This window comes from Buceros rhinoceros, unplaced genomic scaffold (assembly GCF_000710305.1).
Source record: "Buceros rhinoceros silvestris isolate BGI_N320 unplaced genomic scaffold, ASM71030v1 scaffold3316, whole genome shotgun sequence".
Taxonomy (NCBI): Eukaryota; Metazoa; Chordata; class Aves; order Bucerotiformes; family Bucerotidae; genus Buceros; species Buceros rhinoceros.
Window position 1 is genome coordinate 2,842 of NW_010419124.1, and position 22,843 is coordinate 25,684.

A 22,843-nucleotide genomic window follows, 5' to 3' on the forward strand; every position below is an offset into this window, starting at 1 on the left:
TTTTTTTGGTATTAAACAATAGAGATAATGTATGCAGTTAAGGAAAAAAGCTTGGACATAGCATGTTCTATTCTGTAGTTACAGAGTACGTTAGCTAGCATTAGTACAGTAAACAAGAAAAAGGTAGAAATACAAAATAAACCAAATATCTTTATATACAAACCAGTGCCTCTTATTGTTACCAGCTTATACTCACACTGCACACAAAATTTATCCACTGATGCAATAGATACTTCAGCATAACACAAACCATTATAAATTAAAAAAATTACAAGGTGCAAAACTCCATTCTACAGCTTTCTGGTGAGAACTCAAGACAATGCAATGAATATGGAATCCAAGCACGTTTAGCACCTATTAGTGCAACTGCATCGAGCGTGAAAAACGGCCTACACACCCTCTGAACACGTTACCAGGGAAGCGAGTCGGACAGCTATAGATGCTCGCAGCTACACTCGCGCAGCGACTTTGCCTCTCGTATATCTCAGTTTATTGGGGTTTCGTCCCATTCATACCTATGTGCAAAACTAAATTCTGGAAGCTTTCTCAGAGCTTCGCAGAAGGCCTGCTACAGCCGGGTAAAAACAACCGGAAATTAAACAAAACTGACAAAAACCAAATGAAAAGACTCAGTTCAATGTCAGACCATCCGCGTAATGGGTACTAGAGCTGGGGATTTTAACGCGGCTGATATGTGGATCAAACAACATGACACAGAAGCGGAACGGAAAGTTGCCAAGAATTCTGATTATTCTAGCACTGAGACAAGTCTCCCAGCCTCAGGTAGTGAATTTGTTTGGCAGCCCATGCCAAAAAAGCCCAGAGTTGCATAGAATTGATTAGTAACAGAAAGAAATGCCAAACACAGAGAGATGGATGCTGCGTCGACTAAAACCAAGTGGGGTTGCTCGACAGGAATGCTGAAATCATCCCCATTCATAAAGCAAAACGTCACCTCCGAGTCTCCATATCCTACCTCTGGGGACTGCTTTCTGGCACTGATGTAGTTCTTGCTAAAGTTGTCTTTTTTTATTGTTTGTTTTTTCTTTTTTTTTCCTTTTTTCTTTTTTTTTTTCCACTTTGTTAGTGACACTTTTCCTTTCAAATAAAATATTAAAAAAGGTTATAACTGTAAAAAAACCTATCATATGTAAACTTAACAGTTAGGGTTTGGTAAGTTCTCGTACCTAGTCTGTGAAAAGCCTCCAGCCAGATGGCAGAATGGAGTGTTTCTCTGAAGAGCTTCAGCCTAGCTACATCATCTGTAAGTATCAGTAGTATGAAGATCCCATGTCTAGCAATAAAACCTCTCTTGTGTTTCCATCCTCCTTATCACTGACCTATTGAAATCCTGACATGCTGTGTTTCTATTTTATTTACATTCTGGTCCTCTCATGTCACAGAATTAAACATCTGGCCAAGGAAGGCAACAAAAGGTGTTAAGAAGGTGTGTTTGACAGAACTGTTTTCAACAAGTCTCTTTTCCTTGGACTCCAGTCACTGTTTTTATAGAGCTTATTGTTCTGTTGAACCATGTTTTCTTTGCGGCTTGTACTTCATTCAACGCCAGACCCAAATGGTGCTCCAGATCCTGCAAAGGGAAGAGTCATTCCATTAATTTCTTATGTATTCACAGCACAAGGTTATACGAGTTAAACTTAGAAGGCTCTAGGACATCTACAATCTCTTGGCCACTTTAGAAGTTAAATAAGTCTTACATAAATTAAAAGTAGCAAAACAAGTTGATGAAGGAAAAAACCCCACGTTTCAAAGGCAACATGAGACCTGTGTCATTGCCCTTAGTGAAACATTCAGCTTTCAGTACAGCCAAACCCGTTAATTCTTTCCCATCTGAGAAGGAGCTACTCCCACAGGAAGCGGACTTTCCACAAACTGATCTTTACCCTTCTGTGAACATGAAGCACTGACGTACCAGTTTTGGGCTAAAAGAACAATGTTGTCATATTTTACAGGAATACCTCAAATACCTGGAGTGCTCTCCAGTCATGTTTTAAGAAACAAGTCTAACATTTGTCACATGTTACTTCTTCATTTACCACCGATTGTGGGATAAAGGAACACATGATTCAGTACTGTGTCAGAGCTTGGATTTCTTCCAGGAAGCTGCGGAAGATCAGTCAGTAAGTACTGCACTACAGCCAGGCAGATGTCTGGAAGTCGTAGTAGCTGGTAAATACAGTTCATGCATTTTCAATTATTTTGTCTGCATACACTACGTTTCAGACTCAATGTTTGGTTAAATAACCCATGGAGGAAATAGCAGGTTACGGTTTCCACCAGCGGGATCTGTTCCAATCCCTCTACAGCACACGCATTTTTCTAGGAATGCAGACATACCATACAGGCTACAAAACAAACCTCCGAAGCGTTACCTGTATTTTACATTCTGCCTCCACAAGCTGCAGCTTGGTCTGGGCCAGCTCAAGCTCCATTTCCCTCAGCTGGTTTTTCAGCGTTTCCTTCTCCTCGTCTGTGTCCTCATCTGACCCGTCCTTGGCAGAACTAGCAACCTTCACACGGCCTTCTTTATTGAAGAACTCCCGGCAGTGCTCACAGTCATCCACTTTTTGCTAAAATAAATACCTGACTGTGAGCGCTTGCATTGAAGTGCTGGTGATATCATCAAAGCCTTTTCCCACCTCTGCTCTAGAGGAGCAGCACAATACAACAGGGACCACTAACCCAGGAACTTCTGGGGAGGCACAGCCAAGCAGGAACTCCTCCCACCCCCAGGTTTATGGGCTCTGGAAAACATGGCTGTATTTTTGGGGAAGGCTGTATTTTTGGGGAATGCTGTATTGCTAAAATAATGGGCTCTGTCCTGCCCACATGGTACTTTATGGTAAAAGACAGAGAAATCTCCACCAGATAAAAAAGACCCCTCAAAAAAATAAACCATTATTATTGCCCAGCATTAACCAATGTATTGGTATGTAACCAGTACAGCACAGGAGAGAGCTGACAGTTAATTGATCTCTTCTCCAACATCTCCTCCTTATAATCTTCTTCCCAAAACTGTAAGTCACTCAGGAACTCTCAGCCACTATTTTAGGAAAGAAATAAATGTGTGCTTGCTGTTACGATTTTGTAAGAGGTTTAAACATTGTAGACCATGGATCTATCTGGTCTCTTACCCGTATTTTCTCAATTTCAGCTTTATTTGCTGTTTGTTGCTTTTCCAGTCGCTCACTCAGCTGGGAACAAATCTGACAAGCAAAATTATGTTACCAGACCATTTATAAATGTAAATTCCTTCCCAAGTGAATGCTAAAGCACAAATAAATGCTGCAGAAATATCAACATGGATAGTCTGAGGGCTCTTACAAAACCAGGGAAACTCAGATGCTGCATTAAGTTCTCTCGTTGTACATATTCTCATTCTCTACATATTATTCTGTGGGCTCAGGAAGAGGTGCCGTTTCAACTTAAGTTATTGGTAGTTTGGCCTTGCTAAAGGAACCAAAGAAGGTTAGGAATAGCATGGCTCTTTTTGTTGCCTTTGGGATAGAAGGCAAGACAGCCAGAGTAGCAAAATACCAGTTCATTCCTTGAGACCAGTGTGAGGCAGCTTGAAGACTGTTTTGAAGGTTAAGGACCCACTAAAGAGAGACATGAATTTGCTCCCTTGATACCTTGAACAGGAGCTTGAATTCAAAAGCAAAGTCTTTAAAAGGAAAAAAGGCATCTTTTTCATCTCCTAAGTGCAGTTACCATTTGACTGAAGAAGGGAAGCTGGGAGAGAATTTTTATTTGGAATGAGGTGAACCTTTGATACACAAGAACCCATCGGAACGATGTTAGGCTGTCTCTGAGGCTGCAGTGACTGCTAACCTACAAGTACCTACACCAAGGCAAATAGAACTGACCACGATGCGTCAGGCTCTCAGCAAAAGAAAAGGCAAAACCAATTACAAGCTCCCCATTCAAAACAGCTACAGTGTCTCCTCAAACACATGGCACAGATTACTTATTTCCAGAAATCTCATAAAATATCTGAGAAAGTCTTGCAGTTTGAGAAAAACCACATTACCATTAGCTTGTACTTACCTGTTTGTAGTCACCAATAATAGAGCTGTTCTTTTTGATCTCAGACTCTGCCTTATCTAGTTCCCTACGACACATTTCCTTCAGCTGCAGAAAAACAAAAAGTAAAGGTTTATATATTTGTACAGTCTGAAAAAGCACCAGGTGGTATTTCCTCCTCCTCTGTAAGCACACTGCAGTACTCTACTCAGGGAGCCATGGTCTAGCTCAGCTCCATGCAGACAAGGAAAAGCTGGACTTTGGTGGCCATCGTTGTTAGAAAACTTGGCTAGCTCAGAAAGTCCTAAACCGGACTGCTGACAGCTGAAGGGCCGTACTGCCTCTCTGTGCAGCAATCTTTGGTGCAGACTGCGCCTTTGTGATTTCCCGTTAAAAATTCACTGCCTGGTACCTGGCAGGAAAACAAAGAATTCTGCTTTGCTGCTTTGTTGATGTCCTCTACACTACAGAAGAGGGACTAACGTGACTTAGAACATTAAGCCTTTCCCACACTTGTCACTTTTTTTTTTTTTTAAATTTCAGTACAGCACAGAAATGTGAAAATGGCAGAAATGCCCCTAACCTGAGCTGATTCTTCTTCTAGGCGCCTCTTTTCTTCTTCCGCATCAATCAGCTTCTGTTTGGTCATTAGAAGTTCCTTATTCAGAGCATCTGCCTTTTCCTCTGCCTGAAACACAAGGATTGGGGCACAGCACTGAGGAGAGGCTTTCTGCTGGGCACAGGCTACAGTCTCTTCATTCACATTAATAAGGGTCTATTAATTGTTATTAATAATAATAAAACTTCATTTGGAAAATTACTTTTCTAAGAATTACTATCTGCAATGGCAAAGCTGCGACATCACCCAGTTAAGGAAGTATAGCACTAACTTCATCACTCCAGAACTCCTCCTTGAATTCAATGATTAGTTTTAGCAAGACTGGAGCAGGGATTGCTCCAGCGCAACACAGAAATGGGTTTTGTTTTCTCATCCAGACTGGAAGTTGACCAACACACTCTGAATACAACAAACACACTCTGAAGGCAACAAAAGGCATAGAACAGCTCACAACGTGAAAGATCAATCAAAAGGCTATAACCAGCTTAGACTGAAGTTCAATTTGCAAAGAAAACAGAATTAACAAAAAATGCCTCTAAAACATTTAACAAGAACCCAGAACTCTATGGCACCTACCAATGGTCATCCAGCAAATACTGCGTGAAAAAACTTAGCTGCCAAAACAAACCCAAAGTCAGACCTCTTTCTCCTTTCCTTCTTAAAGAGATGTCCCACCAGACATCCTTTTTTACTGCAGTTTTTTTAGACTAAAGATGGATTTTTGAGGAACCTCAGGCTCTTTATAAACCACTGAAAACTCTCTCTGCAAAGTTAAGATACCTTTTCCTGTCTCATACATTTCCCAATAGGGGTATGAATTCTACATAAAAATAGATCAATAACTCGACTGATATATAAATCTTCAGAAAGTAGCTGTACCAATTCCCTTCAAAGGAAGAAAATCAGAAAGTGAATTTTAGTCTCTTAAAGTCCTGCTGATCCTTTACAACAGATGGCAAAGGCAAAGAGAACAGCTTTTCATTATATGTGGTTTTTACGCTGTTTTAAAGTTAAAGAAAACTGGGATGTGGGAGTCCAACAACAGTAGAAAAATGAAGCCTATTTTCTGGTCTAGTGCAAAGGGTATTAAGGAAATTCTCAGATTTCTAAACGCTTTGCTTTGATCTTTCAGGTTGCAAGATTTCAGACATGGCATGAAGGTCTCAGCAAAGGTGCATTAAACAATGTCCTTTGGTACTTTTCTTTCAGGTCATCTGGGTAGTAGAATGAAACTTATCATTGCAGGATCCAATTAGAAGAATTAATCAGAGTCCTAAAGGAGGATCAAACCTACCCATCTCCTCCTGGGGGATAACCCAAATGCTGCCAACATCATTTACCATCTTTGAAGGCACGACTATTATGTTATATACCCAACGAGGTATTTCAAAGATTTCACTTGATTTTGTTCCTGTCCCAGCTCTCCACAGATCAATGTAAAAGTGTAACTGTGTGTCTCAGGCTCAGGCAGCCACAAACAACAGTTAATAGCTGATAGAAAAAGCTCCGTCAGTATGTTTTTTGCTAGAGTCCACCCCGAGTGCAGTCAGCAGAGCCTGCTGCGAGCTGTCCTTGCTGAAGTGAAAAGGCGTAAGGAACAGGAAGTGAACGTACCAGTGCGCTGGGAAAACCCTGCTTCTAGAACATACTGCTGTGATCCACAGGTTTTAACACTAAAGAGCAGCAGATGTAATAAACCTGAGCATCATAGACCAAACCTCATTAAGAGCAACATCCACCCCTTAGCATCAATGTTTACTATATTTTTCCAACAGCAAGTTTCCAGGAGACCGTGGGAAACCTTGAACTCTCTGAAGCAGATAAGCTGAAACATTTTCAAGCCTGTCAACTCCTGCACTGTATGATTTTAAAAGTAATTTTCCTTTGAGATTTCAGAAATGCACTTATCTTGGTACAAAACAAGAATGGCAAAACATGAACACATGAACCCTTCCCCTCATCTCCCCAAGCAGGCAGACTAAATGCGTCCTAGCCCGCTGCGTGCACTACTACAGCAGTATCTTTCCATCACTGCATGTCCTGTGAAAAAAAGCATATCCTAATAAAACCTCCCAAGCATGAGTATGTAAAGAAGGGAATGGGACAGCAAGCTTATAAAACCCATGATCCTATAACACAACGCGAAGCCGAAGTTTCCTCCTGAGAGCTCTACTGATACAGGAAACAACCCAGGATGATGAGTTCACACGGGCAGATTTCAATGAGCCAAAGGGAAACCACAGTAACATTTTGAGAGTTGCCCAAGGTCCCTGTGAATCTGATTTCACCGAGCCAGACAGACGCAGGCTTTCAGGTTATTAGGCAGTTTACAAAGCCTGTCTACTGGGAAATCTTATTCATACAAATACCAGCTGAAGGCAAACAATACAGCATCCATGTTATTATCTCTGTGATGATTCAAAGACTTGAGTTAGTTCCTGCTAGACTTTTTTTCATATACGTAGAGAAGAAAGCAACTACTCAAGTACGGGCTCAGAACCTCTGCTCTGCCTCAAATGACTCGGAATGCTTTAGTCAGCACTCCTGTTTCCTACGGACCCTTGACACAGGCCTAGAGATCATCAGTCTGCAAAAAGGACATCAAGGAAAGACTCCCGTCCCAGTGAGAGGAGAAATGAGGAACAAGCCCTAGTACCTTGTCTCCGCTAGAGAGCATAAAGACATGTCTTACATTGTCTAAATCTTTTCGCAGAGCAATCTTGCTGGTCACCAATTCATGTGCAAGATCATCGTTTTCTTGCTCAAGCCTCATGTTTGCTTCTTGGAGGCGCCGGTTCTCACGCTGTGGTTGAACAAAACAAAAGAAATCAAGAGAAAGCTCTTCCCAGGAGTTTGTCTACAAAACACAACACTTACTGTGCCTAAGCACAATTGCCTTCCTTGAACCTTAAGTATCCAAAGACAACTCTACCTGCATGAGATGAGGACAAAACTAGCTAGGCATATTGTAAATAACGAAAATACTAGCCTTGAGAAGAAACCACGTATTACTAACTCTGCTCAGCTATTACTTGTTGAGCTACAGGAATGTTTTTGAAGACTGCAGTAGTAGGGGTATCATTCCGCCGTCAATACCTTCCCAGAGTGTTCCTGCAAGTATGGGATTTTCTTGGCTCAAAATAGAATTTACGTGCTGGAAACAGGTGAGAGGAGGAGCCTGGGAAAAGCACTCTATTTTCTCCCTCCTCTTACAACTCCCAGCACACAGACAGATATTAAAGAAAGTTTACATCAAACTCTTCAGCTTAAAATATATACATTTACGTATGTGTGTTGTATATGCTTATATAACTTTACATAGAAAATTTATTCCTATATTATATTTATTTGATAAATAAAACATTTATAAAATGAAGGCAGAGTTAGGCATTTTCATTCTCTTTGTGGCTTTTGGTGCAATCAGCACGTTACACAAGTGCTAGACACAGGCTCTAGTGAAACAGCTGTACAAACCCAAATATAACTCCATACTATTTCTTTTTTCCATCATGAAACATTGCCAATATCTAGAGATTCACTTCTTTGTCATGTAGCTGATTCCCCTGTTGTATCCAAACTGGTCACCAAAATAAAAACCAGCTCAAAGAAGGAGGAGCCAAAGCAGGCCCCTCCTGTGGGTACGGCGTGTTCGTTCAGACTGCAGTAGGTGAGCGTTACCTCGAATCTCTCTATCGGATCCTCCTGTTGTGCTTGCTGCTCTCTCATGGTATGATATTCCTTTTCATATTTCTTCAGCTTCTTCTGGCTAATCTAAATTAAAGCAGCCCATTAGTTCCTGCCCAGAACATCGATAAAAGAACACAATTCACAAAGGGTTATGATGCAAGTCTCCGGCAACTCCTACCTCCAACAAAACACAGCTAATACCTTCACTCGGGTTCAAGTATCAAACCCTTAGAGGTGTCAAAAATTCTGTTGCACTCAATATAAGGGCAGGAGCATCCCTTCCTCCTACCCTTTTGTGGAACATAGAAATGTTTCTGAAAGGGATCCACAGGAGCACCCCACCTGAGTTCTTGGGGCTGCACAGATGCTATCTTGATGTTCCAGATACTGCACAGGCTCCACTCAACAGATTGCCTCGAAACCCAGAGATGTGCTCAGGTTTTGAGCTAGCATGATTCTGAGGTTTCTTCAGCTGCACCACTTACCTTCACACAGAAGCATTTGGTTTACTTTACGTGCGACTGCAAATGCTGAAAGGGCAAGTGCAGGCTCAGCTGACATTTCTGCTAGTGTCACTCAAGCTCAGCAGAAAACAGCCCAGTCCCAGAGCTGCCGAGGCGTCTGGGCAGGCAGCTACAAGCCAGAAGCACGTATGCTCTGTCTGCTGCTGGTCTGGAAGGCTGGAATTCTGTCCTCAGCTCTGACGGACACACACCACTAGGAAAGAGACACTCTCAGGGTCCTGGAGAAGGGTGGTGTGGAATTCAGTATTCTTTGTGCAGTGTTCAAGTCCTACAGACAGACCCTGACCAGCACCTTTCCTGGTGTCACCTGTCAGCTGTGCCACGTGCAGTGGTTTAGCAACACAGACTACACCAAGACCACTGTGAGCATTTCACACCAAGTTAGCAGGCACCGAAATTAAATCTCTAGTATTAAACATTGCTGCTGAATCTTTATTATTATTTCAGTAAGCCAAATAAATAAAAAAGCTATGGCTCTGTTTTCCTCTTTAAAAGAGCCTTGTCTGAGAAACACATTAAACGGATTTTACATGTATAAATGAGATGCAGAATGGAAAACATGTTTAGTTCCTGTGATCTTTGGTTCTAACATTAACAACTTTGGTTGAACAGCAGAAAGCTGGTGGCTGGGCTCCCTCTAGTGAGGGCTGCTCAGACACTTCTCCGGACGGCAGCTGACAGGCTTCTGGAGATGCCAGCCCAGTTACCTGGAGTCAGTCCAGCCTCACCACAACTGCAGAGTTATTCTTACTAAGCTCCAGACAAACACCCAGAGTATTAACCCTTGGCTGACAATGAAGCTAGCACCTGGAGTAGATTATTTCACTGCTCTGCCCCTGCTCAACCACTGCCTAGGTGACTGGGTTTCATAGGCCAAATCTCGAGCTATGTAAAGGTTCAATCTTGAGCAGTGAGGCAGGTGAGAGGAAAGGCAGGCAGGCACACCACTGTATTTTCATCATCTACTTTTCTGAGTGCATAGATCAATTTTGCCTTTAGATACCAACAGTGAGGTGATCCTGAGGAGATTTGCTGCTCTCTCAGATTCTGCACACAGGAACCCTCGAGGGAGCCGTGCCCTGGGGAAGTCAGCAAGGCCTCTGGGTTTTCATGGTGATACAGAGCAGAAACAAACACTGAAGTCCCACCATGGTTTTTCAGGGGCACAGGAGGCAGCCGCAACTGTTAATATTTGACAGCAACATTGAGGAGTGGCTTGAAGAATCTAGTGCTGTCTCAAGCTGATCATTTACTGACCTCCTTTCCAGCAGAATGCTGTTGTAATCACAATGCCTTAGCCAGGCTGCTTCTCCCTTCCTATAAATGATTTATTTTGACATCAGGCCCTTTTCTGCTCAAAAACACTTCAAGATACAGAGCCGGAGATTTCTACTGACAGCAAAGGGCTTCTATTTTAGGTCAAAGCAAGCAATTATGTGCAGTGCTCCCATCAGGGGCAGCACACGTGGATGCGGTGCAGAAGTGCAGAGCCCAGTCATGCAGTCTGTGCTTTCTCCATAACCCCCAGTGAGCCCCCTGCCCTGAAAACATGGAGCATTCCAGGAAGCACTGGACCGCCCTGCTGAGTACCACCAAATGGCAGGTGCAACCTCTGATCTGTGGTCAATGTTAAACAACTGGAGAGCTACAACAGCTTACTTTATTCTTGATTATTCCATAATTTCTATACGTGTTTCATATAAGATGTGCTTGAACTCCATGCAGAATACTGTTAGGTGTACTGCTACTGCACCAGGAGTCCCAGTCACCATGCCTGGAGTTCTCCAGGTGGGCCCATATCACTCTGAGAATCTTGGGGCTTTACCGTGTTTCACTGAAGAGCAGCTGCCATGTATTTGCATTTGGACAAGCGAGTTGCAAAGTTACATATGGAGGCAGAAATCACACCCATTAAAGACCTGCTTGCAGTTGCCATCACCACATCCTTACCTTCATATTACATGCTAATTCCATCAGCTTTTTTGCATTTTCTTCTGAACGGTACCTCTTGGGCAGCTGTACACGGAAGAATTTTAAAGCCCCTTCAAAGTCAGTCAGTAACAAATCGTCCTTGGTAGTCTAGAGACCAGGGAGGAAAAAACAGTAAGTACAAAGCAGATTTTGTACAATACTGAATTCCCAGAGACAATAAAGCAGCAACAGTTTTGTCAAGCTCCAAGCACATAACTACTTTTTAACCTTCTGCAAATAGTGTTGCTTCTATTTCTGCAACCTTCTATTTCCCTGCCAGCCCACCCCAGAAGCACCACGGCGTACAGGGCATGCCACACAGCAGCATGTGTAATAGAGGAAGTTGTTAGCTTTGCAAAAGAATGCCTAATATTTCTGTAACAGGCATCTTAATTCTGTATATGGTGCATAAAACCCAACGTAACATTGTATACTCACTTTTAATAATCCCAGTGCAACGTTAAAGATAACGCTTATTCCCTGGAGAGAAAGATAATGACAAAATTAATTAACTTCTCAGTATTTACAAGCCTGGATATTAATTTATTTGGTGGGTTTTGTTGTTCCCTCTAGTTTCTGTGAAAAGGAGAACCAGGATATGAGTGTAACCAAGTACTATAATAAATCAAAGACCCAGAGAATGACTTTGCAAACAGTTAGGGAAGTATCTTTCCTGCCATCACATACAGCAGTGTTTCAGCACAGGTTTCACAATCTCCTTAGGAGTATGAAATAATGAAGGCACTGTTGTGTACTTTAATTTTTAGTGACTAGTTGGTCAGCTCAAGATAATTCAGTTTTCATATAGCAGCTTCTGAAAACACTGGATTCAGATGCAGCAATACAGACATCAATATATTGAGTTCTGGTATGAAAAAACTGGGATAATCTATCTGTGTAATGAAAAAGACAGGGACTCACTTTAGGGCAGAATCCCACGTCATCTGTTTTGCCACTACTTGTTAGTGATTTATTTACATTGTCCAATTAAATGCAAACAGCTCCTGTAGTCATTAGCAGCAAACACCTTCTTAATGGGTACCCCAATAATCAAGATACATTGCTCATCTTATTTCAAGATTGTCTTTTTTCGACTAAATTACTTTTTCACTATTTAAAATCACAAAAAAACCCTGAAAACTTTCCTACAAACACGTTTACTGTTTATGATTTGAAAACATGTTTCTAAACAAATAGAACTGATTTTCTCAATACCATCTGTTGCTGTGTGTTCCACTGGCACGTGAACAAAGCCAGCAGACAGATACGGAGAAAGGGTGAAAACATTGACCAGGGGATTTATGAACGCCGAAACCCTGCAGTAAAGAAACACAGACAAACTGCCACTTCACAGGAACAACTGCAGATCCAGTGCAGAATGGATGCGTAACGTTAATCAGTGAGTGAGAGAACAACAGAGGAATCCACGTTTGAAAATTACCTCTCATTCCACCAGCACTGTACAGGATCTCACCGATTCAAGTGTTATAAAAACAGGAGATTATAGTCTTTTATATAGATATTGACTTCTAATTTATATCTTTAAAATGCTGAGAACTTTTTTCACTGCATAACACTTCTACGTAAAAATAATTATCACGTGCCTAGCTCTGAAAGAACAGATATGTCCATAACAAGGACATGAATCAAGATAGTGAGAAACTGTCAAAAGTTACAAGCAGCTGAGTGTCCAATTATAACGTACCTCACATAAAAGCAAGTCAATAATATGGAAGACCATGTAAAGAGGGAACTTTGCCGTGAACAGGGTGAGGAACCACTGGGAAGCATACATGTGCGCTTCAAGGCTAATGTCCAGAAAGTGGTTATACAGGTCAGGAATGTATTCCTAAAAAGAAAAAAAACCACAAATACTGAACGTTAAATTATACCATTTTGGACCTGTAGCTGAAATCCCAGAGTAACAGACGTAAGTAGGGTAGAGAGTCACTCAGGGCAGGCGCCTGCATTCCCCTGTGCCGGACACCCAGCTGCCAGACCCGCTGAAGGACCTTCTAAGGATGCTGAAGGCTTGCCCCAGGGTGGACGCTCAGAAAGACCCTGTATCACACGCACCATGAATTCAACCTCTGAGCCCCCACCTCAGCAGGACACCCAGCCAGTGGCTGTGCTGACACCGCAAAGCCACTCTGCGGTGTGCCTGCAGTGAGCTCCGCAGTCACTGCTCTGCCAGAGGCTGCAGACCCTCTTCCTGTATAAGATAATTGGCTGGTTTGGAATTGCAGGCTCTGACCCACTCACTCCACCCCAGTCTGAACACCGACCTGCATGAGGCGCTCCAGCTGATAGAACTTGCAGTGCAAATCTTCAAAGTTTTGTTTGAAAAGTTCCCTGAGTCCATAATCGAACATGATTTTGACCAGAACACTGAAAGCTTGCTCCTCAGGCATCTGCGAGAGAGGAAAGTGTATTTATCGCAGAGCATCCAGTTTGAAAGTAAACAGGAATGTTAACACACAAAATGAGCTTTAATGTTGAAAATGGGATTTAATCCTGTGAAATAAACCACCTCTCAGTCACTCAACTAATGATCCTTCTTTCAGACATCCAGACAAAGCAGTTTCTTCCTGTCTTTGTTCCAAATCATGTCAGAATCAGAAACTTATATATAGTGAATGGCCTAACCCTTTGTCACCGATGTAACTACGACAGAAACAGTATTACTAGAGGAGGTTAAACATTTACCTTTTAAAATGACATTATTACTTTTGATGTTTAATTATTTGATGGTAGGAATAAGAGTGACCAGTGGCTGCTAACAAAAGTTCCTCATTTCGCACCTCAGCATTGGTTTGGGAAAGTTCGATATCCCTTTGCTGCCAAAAACTGAAGAAACACTCAAAGCTCATCAGTGTTTAGACATTTTTCCCTGACATCAAAGTTCAGTTTTCATATTTCCACAGTAAAGTCTGACTTCAGGTCACTCAGTTATTCCTGTAAAGGACAGAACATCCATCTCAAGTATTCTATTATTAATCTGCAGATGGAGTTTGTTAAAACTGAAAACTTTGCTGAGACGTTCCAAACTGGTAGTGAAGGACTCGCAGAAACTTAATTCCCTTTTCCGCAACATTTCTTTTTAATATTTATTTTCCCAGCAGTCACACTCCAAAGCTGACTTCAAAGGGAATCCAATAAAAAGAAACTTATTTGAAATTTAGCCTTTTTAAATGCATACGTTATTCCCAGAAGCAAGAGCTACAGTTAAAAGCACTCTAGAATAACCCATGCTTCATTCGACAGCGAGTCTCTCTGATACAATGGATATTTTAAAAAACGGACTTATGACAAGGAAAAAGCTGAAAGAAAGCACCCGTGTTTCAGTAAAAGTGTTCAGTGCTATCAGAAAGTACCACCCTTCTTGATCTGATTCAGGGTAGCAATAAAGAACTAATCGCTCATCAAGTAAACATTTCAGATTACAATTACAAAGAACTCAAAGGTTGTTATCTTTAATCATTTGGCTTTTGTTTCCAAAGAACGGAGTCTAACAACCTCTTTTATATCCTCCACTGACTTCACAATATGATGGAAAATCCTCCACTGAAGAACCAAACTTCCTCCTCCAATGGAGAGCTGCGGAGAAGTCTGCATCCCTAGTCTCTATGGCAGCAACACTCACCAAAAAGCAGCTGGGAAAAAGAAGTCTCCAAACACTACAGGGCTGAGGAACTCTGTTCCACTTCAGCTACCCATGCTTGCAGTAGAAACACTGATAAAAAGCAGATGTTACTTCAAGAAAGAATGTCTAGAAATATTTGTACAGAGTTCTAATCCTCTCGTATTTCCCAAACGTGAGTGAATCTAAAACTTTTGCTTCTGATGTACAGTATCCATAAATCTCTCTAGGTCTGGAACATGCAACCAATTAAAGGATATTACTCTGATGAGATCACTTCTATCAACAACAATTACCTTTAAAAAAACCACAATTCAATATCTTAAAAAAAAAAAAAAAAATCAAAATTTTTGTATCCTTCACTAACCTCTCAAACCGCGAAGCACAGAGACCATCAGCAGCCCAGCCAGGCAGCAGCACCCTGGTCAAAGCACCAACACCTAATACACTGACATCCCATCAACATCACACACACACTTCTGTGTGCACAAGACACACGGCAATGACCATCCACACGTCTGACTGATTCCAGTAGAAACACCTTCTAAACAGCTTAAATCTGACCTTGAAACCCTTTAACAGGAACATTTACAGTGTTCCCCTATACACAAACTCCATGCCTACTGGAGCCACGAGGACAAGCCTGCAGAGCTTCAGATGGAAGGGTCCTGAAACAAACACAGTGAGATGAACGCTGCCTGGAGACAACAGCCGCTACAAATCCCACCCTAAACGTTAAACAATGTACTCTTCTCTGTCTAAAATCACATTATTATTGGCCAACATATAAGCAGATAAGTAGCCTGCAACCCTACCAGTTCAGGAATTCCCAACATTTGTTCTGGGAAGGCAGAGCTTCCTTTTTTTCTTAAGCTAAAAAAAAAAAAGGGGAAAAAACCCACCACTTACATGTAGAAGCAGCACAGCAGCAAGAAAGGATTGGCCTTGACAGTAGCCAATCTCTTCATCGTAGACAGAGTAGGCCTAAAAAGAGAATCAAGACTTTACAGCAGTGCTACAAAAACAAAGAGAACAAAACGCTGCAGTGAACACAGTGCCGTAGGATCTTCCTGGGGTGCATCACTTGCCATTCCAATGGAGGGACAACCTGTATGAAAATCAAACTTATGGACAGTGACGGTGGCTGGTTACAGGGGTGCACCAACACCACTGCAGCCTATTAAACCACTCATCTGAGTGCTTTTACTTCTAAATAGGTGCTACAGGGATGTTAGATAGAGGAGGAACACCAGGAACACAGGAGGAGGGCGGCTGGAAGCTTAAACCATTCTCGTTGAGGTAACTGAGTACAGAGACAAGCTGTCTGGTTTTGCTAATTTCTTCCTCTTAAGTAACCAAATCCAGTCAAGAAGAATTTAAAGAATACCTTGCATATTTTGTACAGGGAGTCCTGGCCATCTCCCCCAGTATCTTTAAAATAATCATGAGCAGGGAACGTTCGATTGATGTCTCGGGTGATAGCACTGTCTTGAGGAGACTCCTATTAGAAAATAAAAAATATGCAAATTAAAACACATCAAAAGAATATAAATTATGGTATGCTAGGATGAGCGGTAGGAGATTGGCGTTGTTTTCTGTGCACTGATGTATATTAAACAAAACCAGCCTACTCAACCAGAACAGGCTGCCTGCAGGCTGGCAGCTCCAGATCACAGTCTTGCTAGATTTGGTTACCCAGGCACATCTGGGAACGGTCAGTGAGTGGCAGGAAAAGCACATGCACGAATGTGTTCTGAACACAAATACTGCCTGGTCACGCTTCTTTTACCTCCCCACGGCGCAGAGCAGCAGGCAGTTGGGAGCAGCTGAGTGCTGCCGTCCCTTCGGTTCACCCAGAGAAGCCGCTCCTCATCCCTGCCACAGAGCTGGACGACAGAGCGGTAGAAAGCTGTGTACGAGCCCCAGAAAGCCAGTACTGAGTCAAGCACTGCGTGGTGCAGGGACACTGCCTGTGAGCTGGGCAGTCCAGCGTGGGGAAGGTGGAAGTTTGGTCTCTGCACTGCTCCAACACAGTGAGTTTAAGATGCCTTAGGCAGCTGCAAAGCTGAACGGTAACAAATAGCACACAACTGCGAACACACAAGATGCTCTGTGGTCACAAAACTGAAGAGGTTTTTTAAAAGAAGTTTTACTGTATCCAAATAACCCGTATTTCCACTGGACAGATGGAAACAGGTTAGAAGTAAAGTAGATAGTAAAAATGTACACGATGTAAACTGTGTGAAGATCATTAAATACAGCTTTTATTTGATCTTTTTCTTCACAAAATGATTTTGCAAACAACAACAATAATAAAATCACCACCATGTGCTTGATTTTCTCTTCTGATTTTAGTCCAAGGTCAACGCTCCTGTCTGTGGCTTAACACAGACATTCCATTAGGGAAGCATTACACCGCTATTAGACTCAAGTTACTGGATTGTTTTGGGAATTATACTAATACTGTTCAGCATTTCAATTTGATAATAATTAACATGCTGTCTCATAAGGAAATCAGAAACAAACCAAATCCAATGCTAAATAAGTCTTTTAAGTCAACAAAGACAATACGGTAATGGCTGGTCTGGCAAGGAGAGAAATGCTCAGAAACTGTTCTGAAAACTCTGGAGCACATGAATACAGCCTCAGGGATAACTTCAGTTTCTTAAGCATCTGTGAGACTGAATTACAGCGAAGTTCTCTGCTCTGCAGGAGCACAGGAACTGCTCACTGCAAACAGCAATCAGCGGTACCGAGTGGGTTTCCTGAGCGTTACCTGTGCTCTGCAATGGCAAAATAATCCTACACCCACTTGCCTTTTAATTCACTTAATTAACAGCAGAGACCAAAGCATCTGGTTGGAAACTCTTAGAATAAGCTCCTCAAACAAATCGCTCATTACGGCTAAAGAGAACTAATTAGTGGTCTCTCTCTCTGGCTTTGCGTGACTTGTTCAGCACTTGACTCCCATGTTTCAGCACAATTCTTCCAGTAATCTCCAGCGCTAGTTCCTGCAGCTGAAGCATAGCTTGGGGAGAGAAAAATTAACGGAAATGATAAGGTTTAAAAAATGTTTCTCAAACCATGGCTTTGAAATCTCCCCATTAGTACAAACTGCTGCAATCCAAGTATTGTGTAACCTTTTCTTTACTCCTATTTTTATACCTTGCTGTGAGAATTGGCTCAATGGGCAATTTCTCATGCTTTCAGGGGACTGGGAACTGAAGGAAACTCTTCTGAACCCACACCCTTCACAAACTGGGATTGAAAAATAGAAAGCTAAGAATGACAGGAAGAAAAAGAAAGTAATAAAGAAAACAGAATGGAAAACAGCCATGAGAACTGAGGCAAGTGTAGTGAAGATTAAAATTCTCACAACAGTTCACTGCTCCAAAGGAAAGCAGGAAAATGTAGATGCTCAGGCTAAGAACATACCCTTCCTCTCCCTTTTATGCACTTCAAAATATTAAGGGACTTACACTGAAACCTTCCTCTCCGGTTTATTTAAAAAGAAATTACGTAATTACGGAAACCAGGACCCAGTGCAGCAGGTAAACGCTCATCTGCTGTATCAGCCTGTACGTAAGAGCATGTTGGTTCCCATCTCCTCAACTGGACACACTTAAAAGACATTTTCCTTGTATTTTTTTGATTTTCCAGGAACCATCCCATATCATGCAGGTACAACCTCAATCAACATCTTCAGACTGAGACTGAGTTACTGTAGAAGCTTTTTCTGTAGCTTAAGACACAATTAAAAGACAGGGAGGAGCCAGAGCTCCTAGTACATCTTCATGGGACTGATCTGCTTACAGTTTTCAGCAGCTCAGGTTTATTCCTCCTAATTCCTTACATAAACCCAAGAGGATGAAGGAGCAGCAGCAAAGAATTGCTAAAGGGACAAGATCTGTGACGAAAAAAACCCTGAAATAAGGAATCTCCAGAGCAGCAGAGAAAGTTGCCTGCTGGAAATGTCTTGCCAGCCAGAGATCAACTCCTGTTGCACCAAGCTACTGGAGAAATCCGATGGGGTCATAAACCGTAAAGCCTTTACCTAGACACAGGTTGACTTCAAAAACAACATGTAAATGGAAAAACGCTGAGGTCCAAACTTTCGATTCCCCCCTGCCCCCATCCCCAGAATGATTCAAAATACGGAAGTTTGCTCACTGGGGTGAGTTATCCGACAGGCCACCGCAAAAACCAAACAGCTTCATTCTCACTCTTGAAACAACGGGATTGGTTTTCACGTTGCCATTTTTTCCTGGGAAGGTCCCACTGACTTTGCAAGGATTTTGTTACACAGTCAGAGATTACAGAGAGAAGGGTCTGGAGACACAATCGATCAGGGGATTTTACCTGCTCTGCCCAGGGGCCAATCACCACGTGGGACATTGCTGCAAGGCATCTTGTACACGGTGTGGACAAGCCCGTCAAGAGAGCCCCAAGCCAGCTTTCAGCAGCAGCAACAAGCAGAAAAAGCCAAAACTCTCCACAGCTTTCATGGGCAGCAAAAAGGGTAATATTCCACAATGGGGATAAGTTATTTTGAGCACATCTGTACATTTTAAGTACATCCAAAAATATTAAAAGTCTATCGATAGCTATCGTCAGTGTTACAGGATACTGTGTCACCAGGTCTATTTTGCAGGCTGACGGCATTCCCTAGGGTACTGTCAGTAAGCAATATTGACACTGACTTTTACACAGAGTCCGCTTCCTGCGTTTGTCTTCGAGCAAAGCACTGTGAGCAGCTTTGGTAAGAATTACACCTGTTACCAGGACCTTCAGGAAGTATCACAAACCCCTCTTTCAAAGCAATGTACTTGCTAACTTCTCACAAGAAACGTTGCCCGCAGATTGTGTTACCTGGAGTTAGCACTTACCGAGAACACCAACAAATAAATAGTATTTGTGGAAAAAAACGGAAAAATATAGACAAATTCGCGACACTTAGTGAGCTGCAGTTTGATACAATAGTGCATTGATACAGCATACTTTCAGTCCAAATATGGCAATATAGTGCAATTCTAAAAATAAAAGTGAATCCCTTGTGATATCCAGCCCTTTCGCTGTATTCATTTCCTTTTAGGGCTCAAGTTTCCCACAGGAAAATTACAGCGAGGAGTCTGCCTACAGTGCCCTACATCATGTATGGATAAGGCATAAACACAAATCGTACACTGGAAGGTTCTCCTGCTCTCAGCAATTACGTACAAGCCAGACTTTTTGAAGCAATCAAGATAAGAGGAAAAAACCCCACCCATTCCCAAAGGAACACACCTTTATCAGAGACAAGACATGAAAACATGTGACGTATCGTTTATTTTTTAAATGTATTTATGATCCATTCAGACCTCTCAAATAAAGTGTACAAGTGCATTTCAGAATAAAAAACTACACTCTTCACACAGCTCTGTAGAAGACTACATTTCATCAAGAAACTTGAAGCAAAAACTTCCTATTAATCCACCCATGCATCCTTTGGCTACAATAATATCACTGATCAACAAGTACTGCTATTCAGTTCCGAGTTTCCCTTTACAGAGAAGGAGCATCCTAAAGCACGCTGCCCTTCCAGAGACCTCTCTTCAAAGAGAGAGCATTAAATAAATCAGCTGGGCTTTTAGGCGAAACAGTAAGGCTACGTCGTACTGTTGATGCATGATCCATATATTTGGAGAACAGGCAATCCCAGGCTATGTGAAATGCGTCAACAGCCCTTGAAATTTTAGTAGTATCGAGATAACATCAATCCAGAACAAACGGCAGACAAAAACGCAACCAGTGGAACAATCACTGAAAAATGTGCAGTTTCTCTTAGGATGGGAAGTGCTGATAACAGATTCAGAAAAGTGTTTATAAAATTCGCGAAGAACCACATTGACATTCTTAAAATTACATACTGTACAAAGCCCTAAAGTGTGCGACTGCAGAGCTACTGCCCCGTTAAACTGATTGTTTAGAATACACACAGAAAATACATGTGTCTGTATTTTGAAACAAGCAGTTTAAGAGGGCAGTAACCGTACGGGCACACAGTACACACATGTATCTACGTATGTACATCTACAGCAGAAAGCCAAGAGATGTAGGACACAGCTGGGGTACAGAGCAGCTCAAAGGGAATCACATGTTTCTTTGAGTTTTAACAGCTCATAGCAAAATTACCTCTTGGAAATAATTATGTAAAGATTTAGACTCAGATATTTACATGCTTCCAATTTATCTAGTTCCATTTAATATTTAAAAATATGCAAGTATTATTTTAAATCAGTAACATTTGTCATTTTTGGCTCAAGTGTAGTTTTTATTATTAGTCGTAGTTGAAAAATCAGCTACAGAAATGTCTATTAAAACGATGGGGTAGCAGTACCTCTCCCCCCTGCATTACAACAACAGTTCTGAGTTGGCACAGAAAGGTCATTCTGGAGCCACAACAGTAACTCCCCCTCCTCCTCAGCCGCCCTGCCTATCAACCCTACCAGCCTCCCCATTTCCCCTTTCCCTTCAGTGCAAACCCAGGCAAGGTGAGGACCAGCGAGGAGCCCTGACTGACACCCCAAGGCTCCCCACGGGGTCAGAATCCAACACGGCATTAGAGTCTTGAGGGTCCGACTGGCTCTAATTCACCTGTTTAATCTGCTTTAGTGGATCTTTTTCTGTAGCTCTTCATACCAGGGGTTTCACACTCAGTCATCTTTCTCATCTTTTAATACGAAACAATTTCCAGCATTAAAAGGTGTACAAAGTTCTCTTTCTCACACACACACACTCTTACCTGTGACTTTGTCTACTCTTGGCCTTTACACTGGCACTCAGAAAAAACTACTCGTGTAAGGAGTTTGTCTCCCAAACTAAACTCCTCGCAATGACCCTCTGTCATCTCCAAAAATGTCTGACAAATGTCCAACCTCTGTCTCCCAGACTAAACTCCTCGCAATGACCCTCTGTCATGTCCAAAAATGTCTGACAAATGTCCAACCTCTGCTGAACACACTGAGACAATCGCACCAGCGGCTTCTGCTGTCCCAGTTACGGTGGAGGCGCGAGGAGCCAGGTGGGACACAAGGAAAAGCGAGCGTCCTTTAAAGGAAGGCTGCTCCGCTGTATTGCCTTCAGCACAGCAACCTCAAAGCACATGCACACACAGCCTGCCATGCCTGCGGTCTAACTGTAAACAGCACGTGGAAAAAACAATTAGAAAAGGTACTACTAATACAGTTTTGAAATCCCTGAAGAAAAGACATACCCACGAGTATTAAGAACAGTAAAAAAGCTCATTATTAGCAATTGCAAACTCGTTTCCATCCCGTCGCATTCATTAGAGGAATACAAAATTGAATCAGTGCTCACATGCTAGAGTTACACCAGGGACGGGATTTCAAAGGTTACCCATGGGGAGAAACGGAGCAGCGCAGGAACCTGCGGAACCCTGTGCTGCACAGCACTTCCGAAGAAGTCTGTGAAGACAATATACGCGACTGCGAATCCTTTCAGACAGTTCCAAAGCGTGGCTGGAGGTAATGCTGCTGCCTGCTACCTGAAAGGATTAACTGCACCGTTATTTTTAGTAGGTTTTAATGACAACAATTCAACCTCAGGAAATACCTAACCTCTCAAAAACTGAGGTGATCAGAGACATACAGGTACCTTACAGCCCTCAGGGTTTTATTTCTTTGTACACTAAACATCAATTCCTGTGACAGCATCTACAGAAAATGTTTATAAAAATGTTTTTATGAAATATTTTTAATAGTAATGCTAATATTTAAAAATACTTCACAGTGTGGTACTAATGTAATGTCAGAAAACAAGCAACTTGAGTTAGCTAAAGCTCAAAGCCTTACATTATACTAAAATAGTCCAAAGATTTCACACACACACAATTCACTAGCACTATAAATATATCTAAGCCACTTCAGTGCAAAGTCTGGTTTTGCTTCCCCTGACAAATCCCTCTATATTCCTGCCAGCATATTAAAATGTCATCCTTTACTAATCTAATTTTTGATTTTTCAAGGATTCATTTACAGTTGAAATCCCAGAAGAACTTTTTCCAATTTACCATAAAAATAATGACTTGGTTTATTAAGCATCTGATCGCTTGTGTCACGTGGTCTCTGGGACCCTGCAGAATGACTCACATATGCACAGCAAGACTCGAGTTCATCTTTACAAGGAGTTACTTGAATTTAACTTTTTAATTAAAGGATCTCCAATCATGACCACTGGAGAAAAGCCAAAGCTTTGAATTACAAAATTGCTATCCTCATCTTACAAACTCATAAAAAGAAAGAAGTCGGAACAAAAAGTTCGGACTCCCTTTCTTCCTCCCCACCCAAGGGTGCCCTCAGG

The 22,843-nt window shown here is 42.0% G+C and overlaps 1 protein-coding gene across 1 annotated transcript; it reads right to left on the reverse strand.

The window, feature by feature from the left end:
- Positions 1-1,070: 1,070 nt before the first annotated feature.
- LOC104495752 (rab GTPase-activating protein 1) lies at positions 1,071-17,384 on the reverse strand. The gene is made up of 14 exons (XM_010138762.1): positions 17,352-17,384; positions 15,873-15,986; positions 15,395-15,469; positions 13,131-13,256; positions 12,551-12,694; positions 11,284-11,325; positions 10,825-10,953; positions 8,342-8,434; positions 7,356-7,466; positions 4,628-4,732; positions 4,069-4,152; positions 3,156-3,227; positions 2,394-2,591; positions 1,071-1,591 (listed from the first exon to the last, which is right to left on the reverse strand). Exons 1-14 carry the CDS (start codon positions 17,382-17,384, stop codon positions 1,469-1,471), a joined length of 1,449 nt encoding a protein of 482 aa, XP_010137064.1. The 3' UTR covers positions 1,071-1,468.
- Between the last annotated feature and the right edge of the window lie 5,459 nt (positions 17,385-22,843).

Coding starts and splice junctions, on each gene's coding strand:
- LOC104495752 (XM_010138762.1), bottom strand. CDS start 17,384: ATGAGCGATTTGTTTGAGGAGCTTATTCTAAGA. Junction 11,326..12,550: donor TTGACTTGCTTTTATGTGAG/GTACGTTATAAT, acceptor CTTTCTCTCCAG/GGAATAAGCGTTATCTTTAA. Junction 8,435..10,824: donor AATTAGCATGTAATATGAAG/GTAAGGATGTGG, acceptor GCTTTAATTTAG/ATTAGCCAGAAGAAGCTGAA.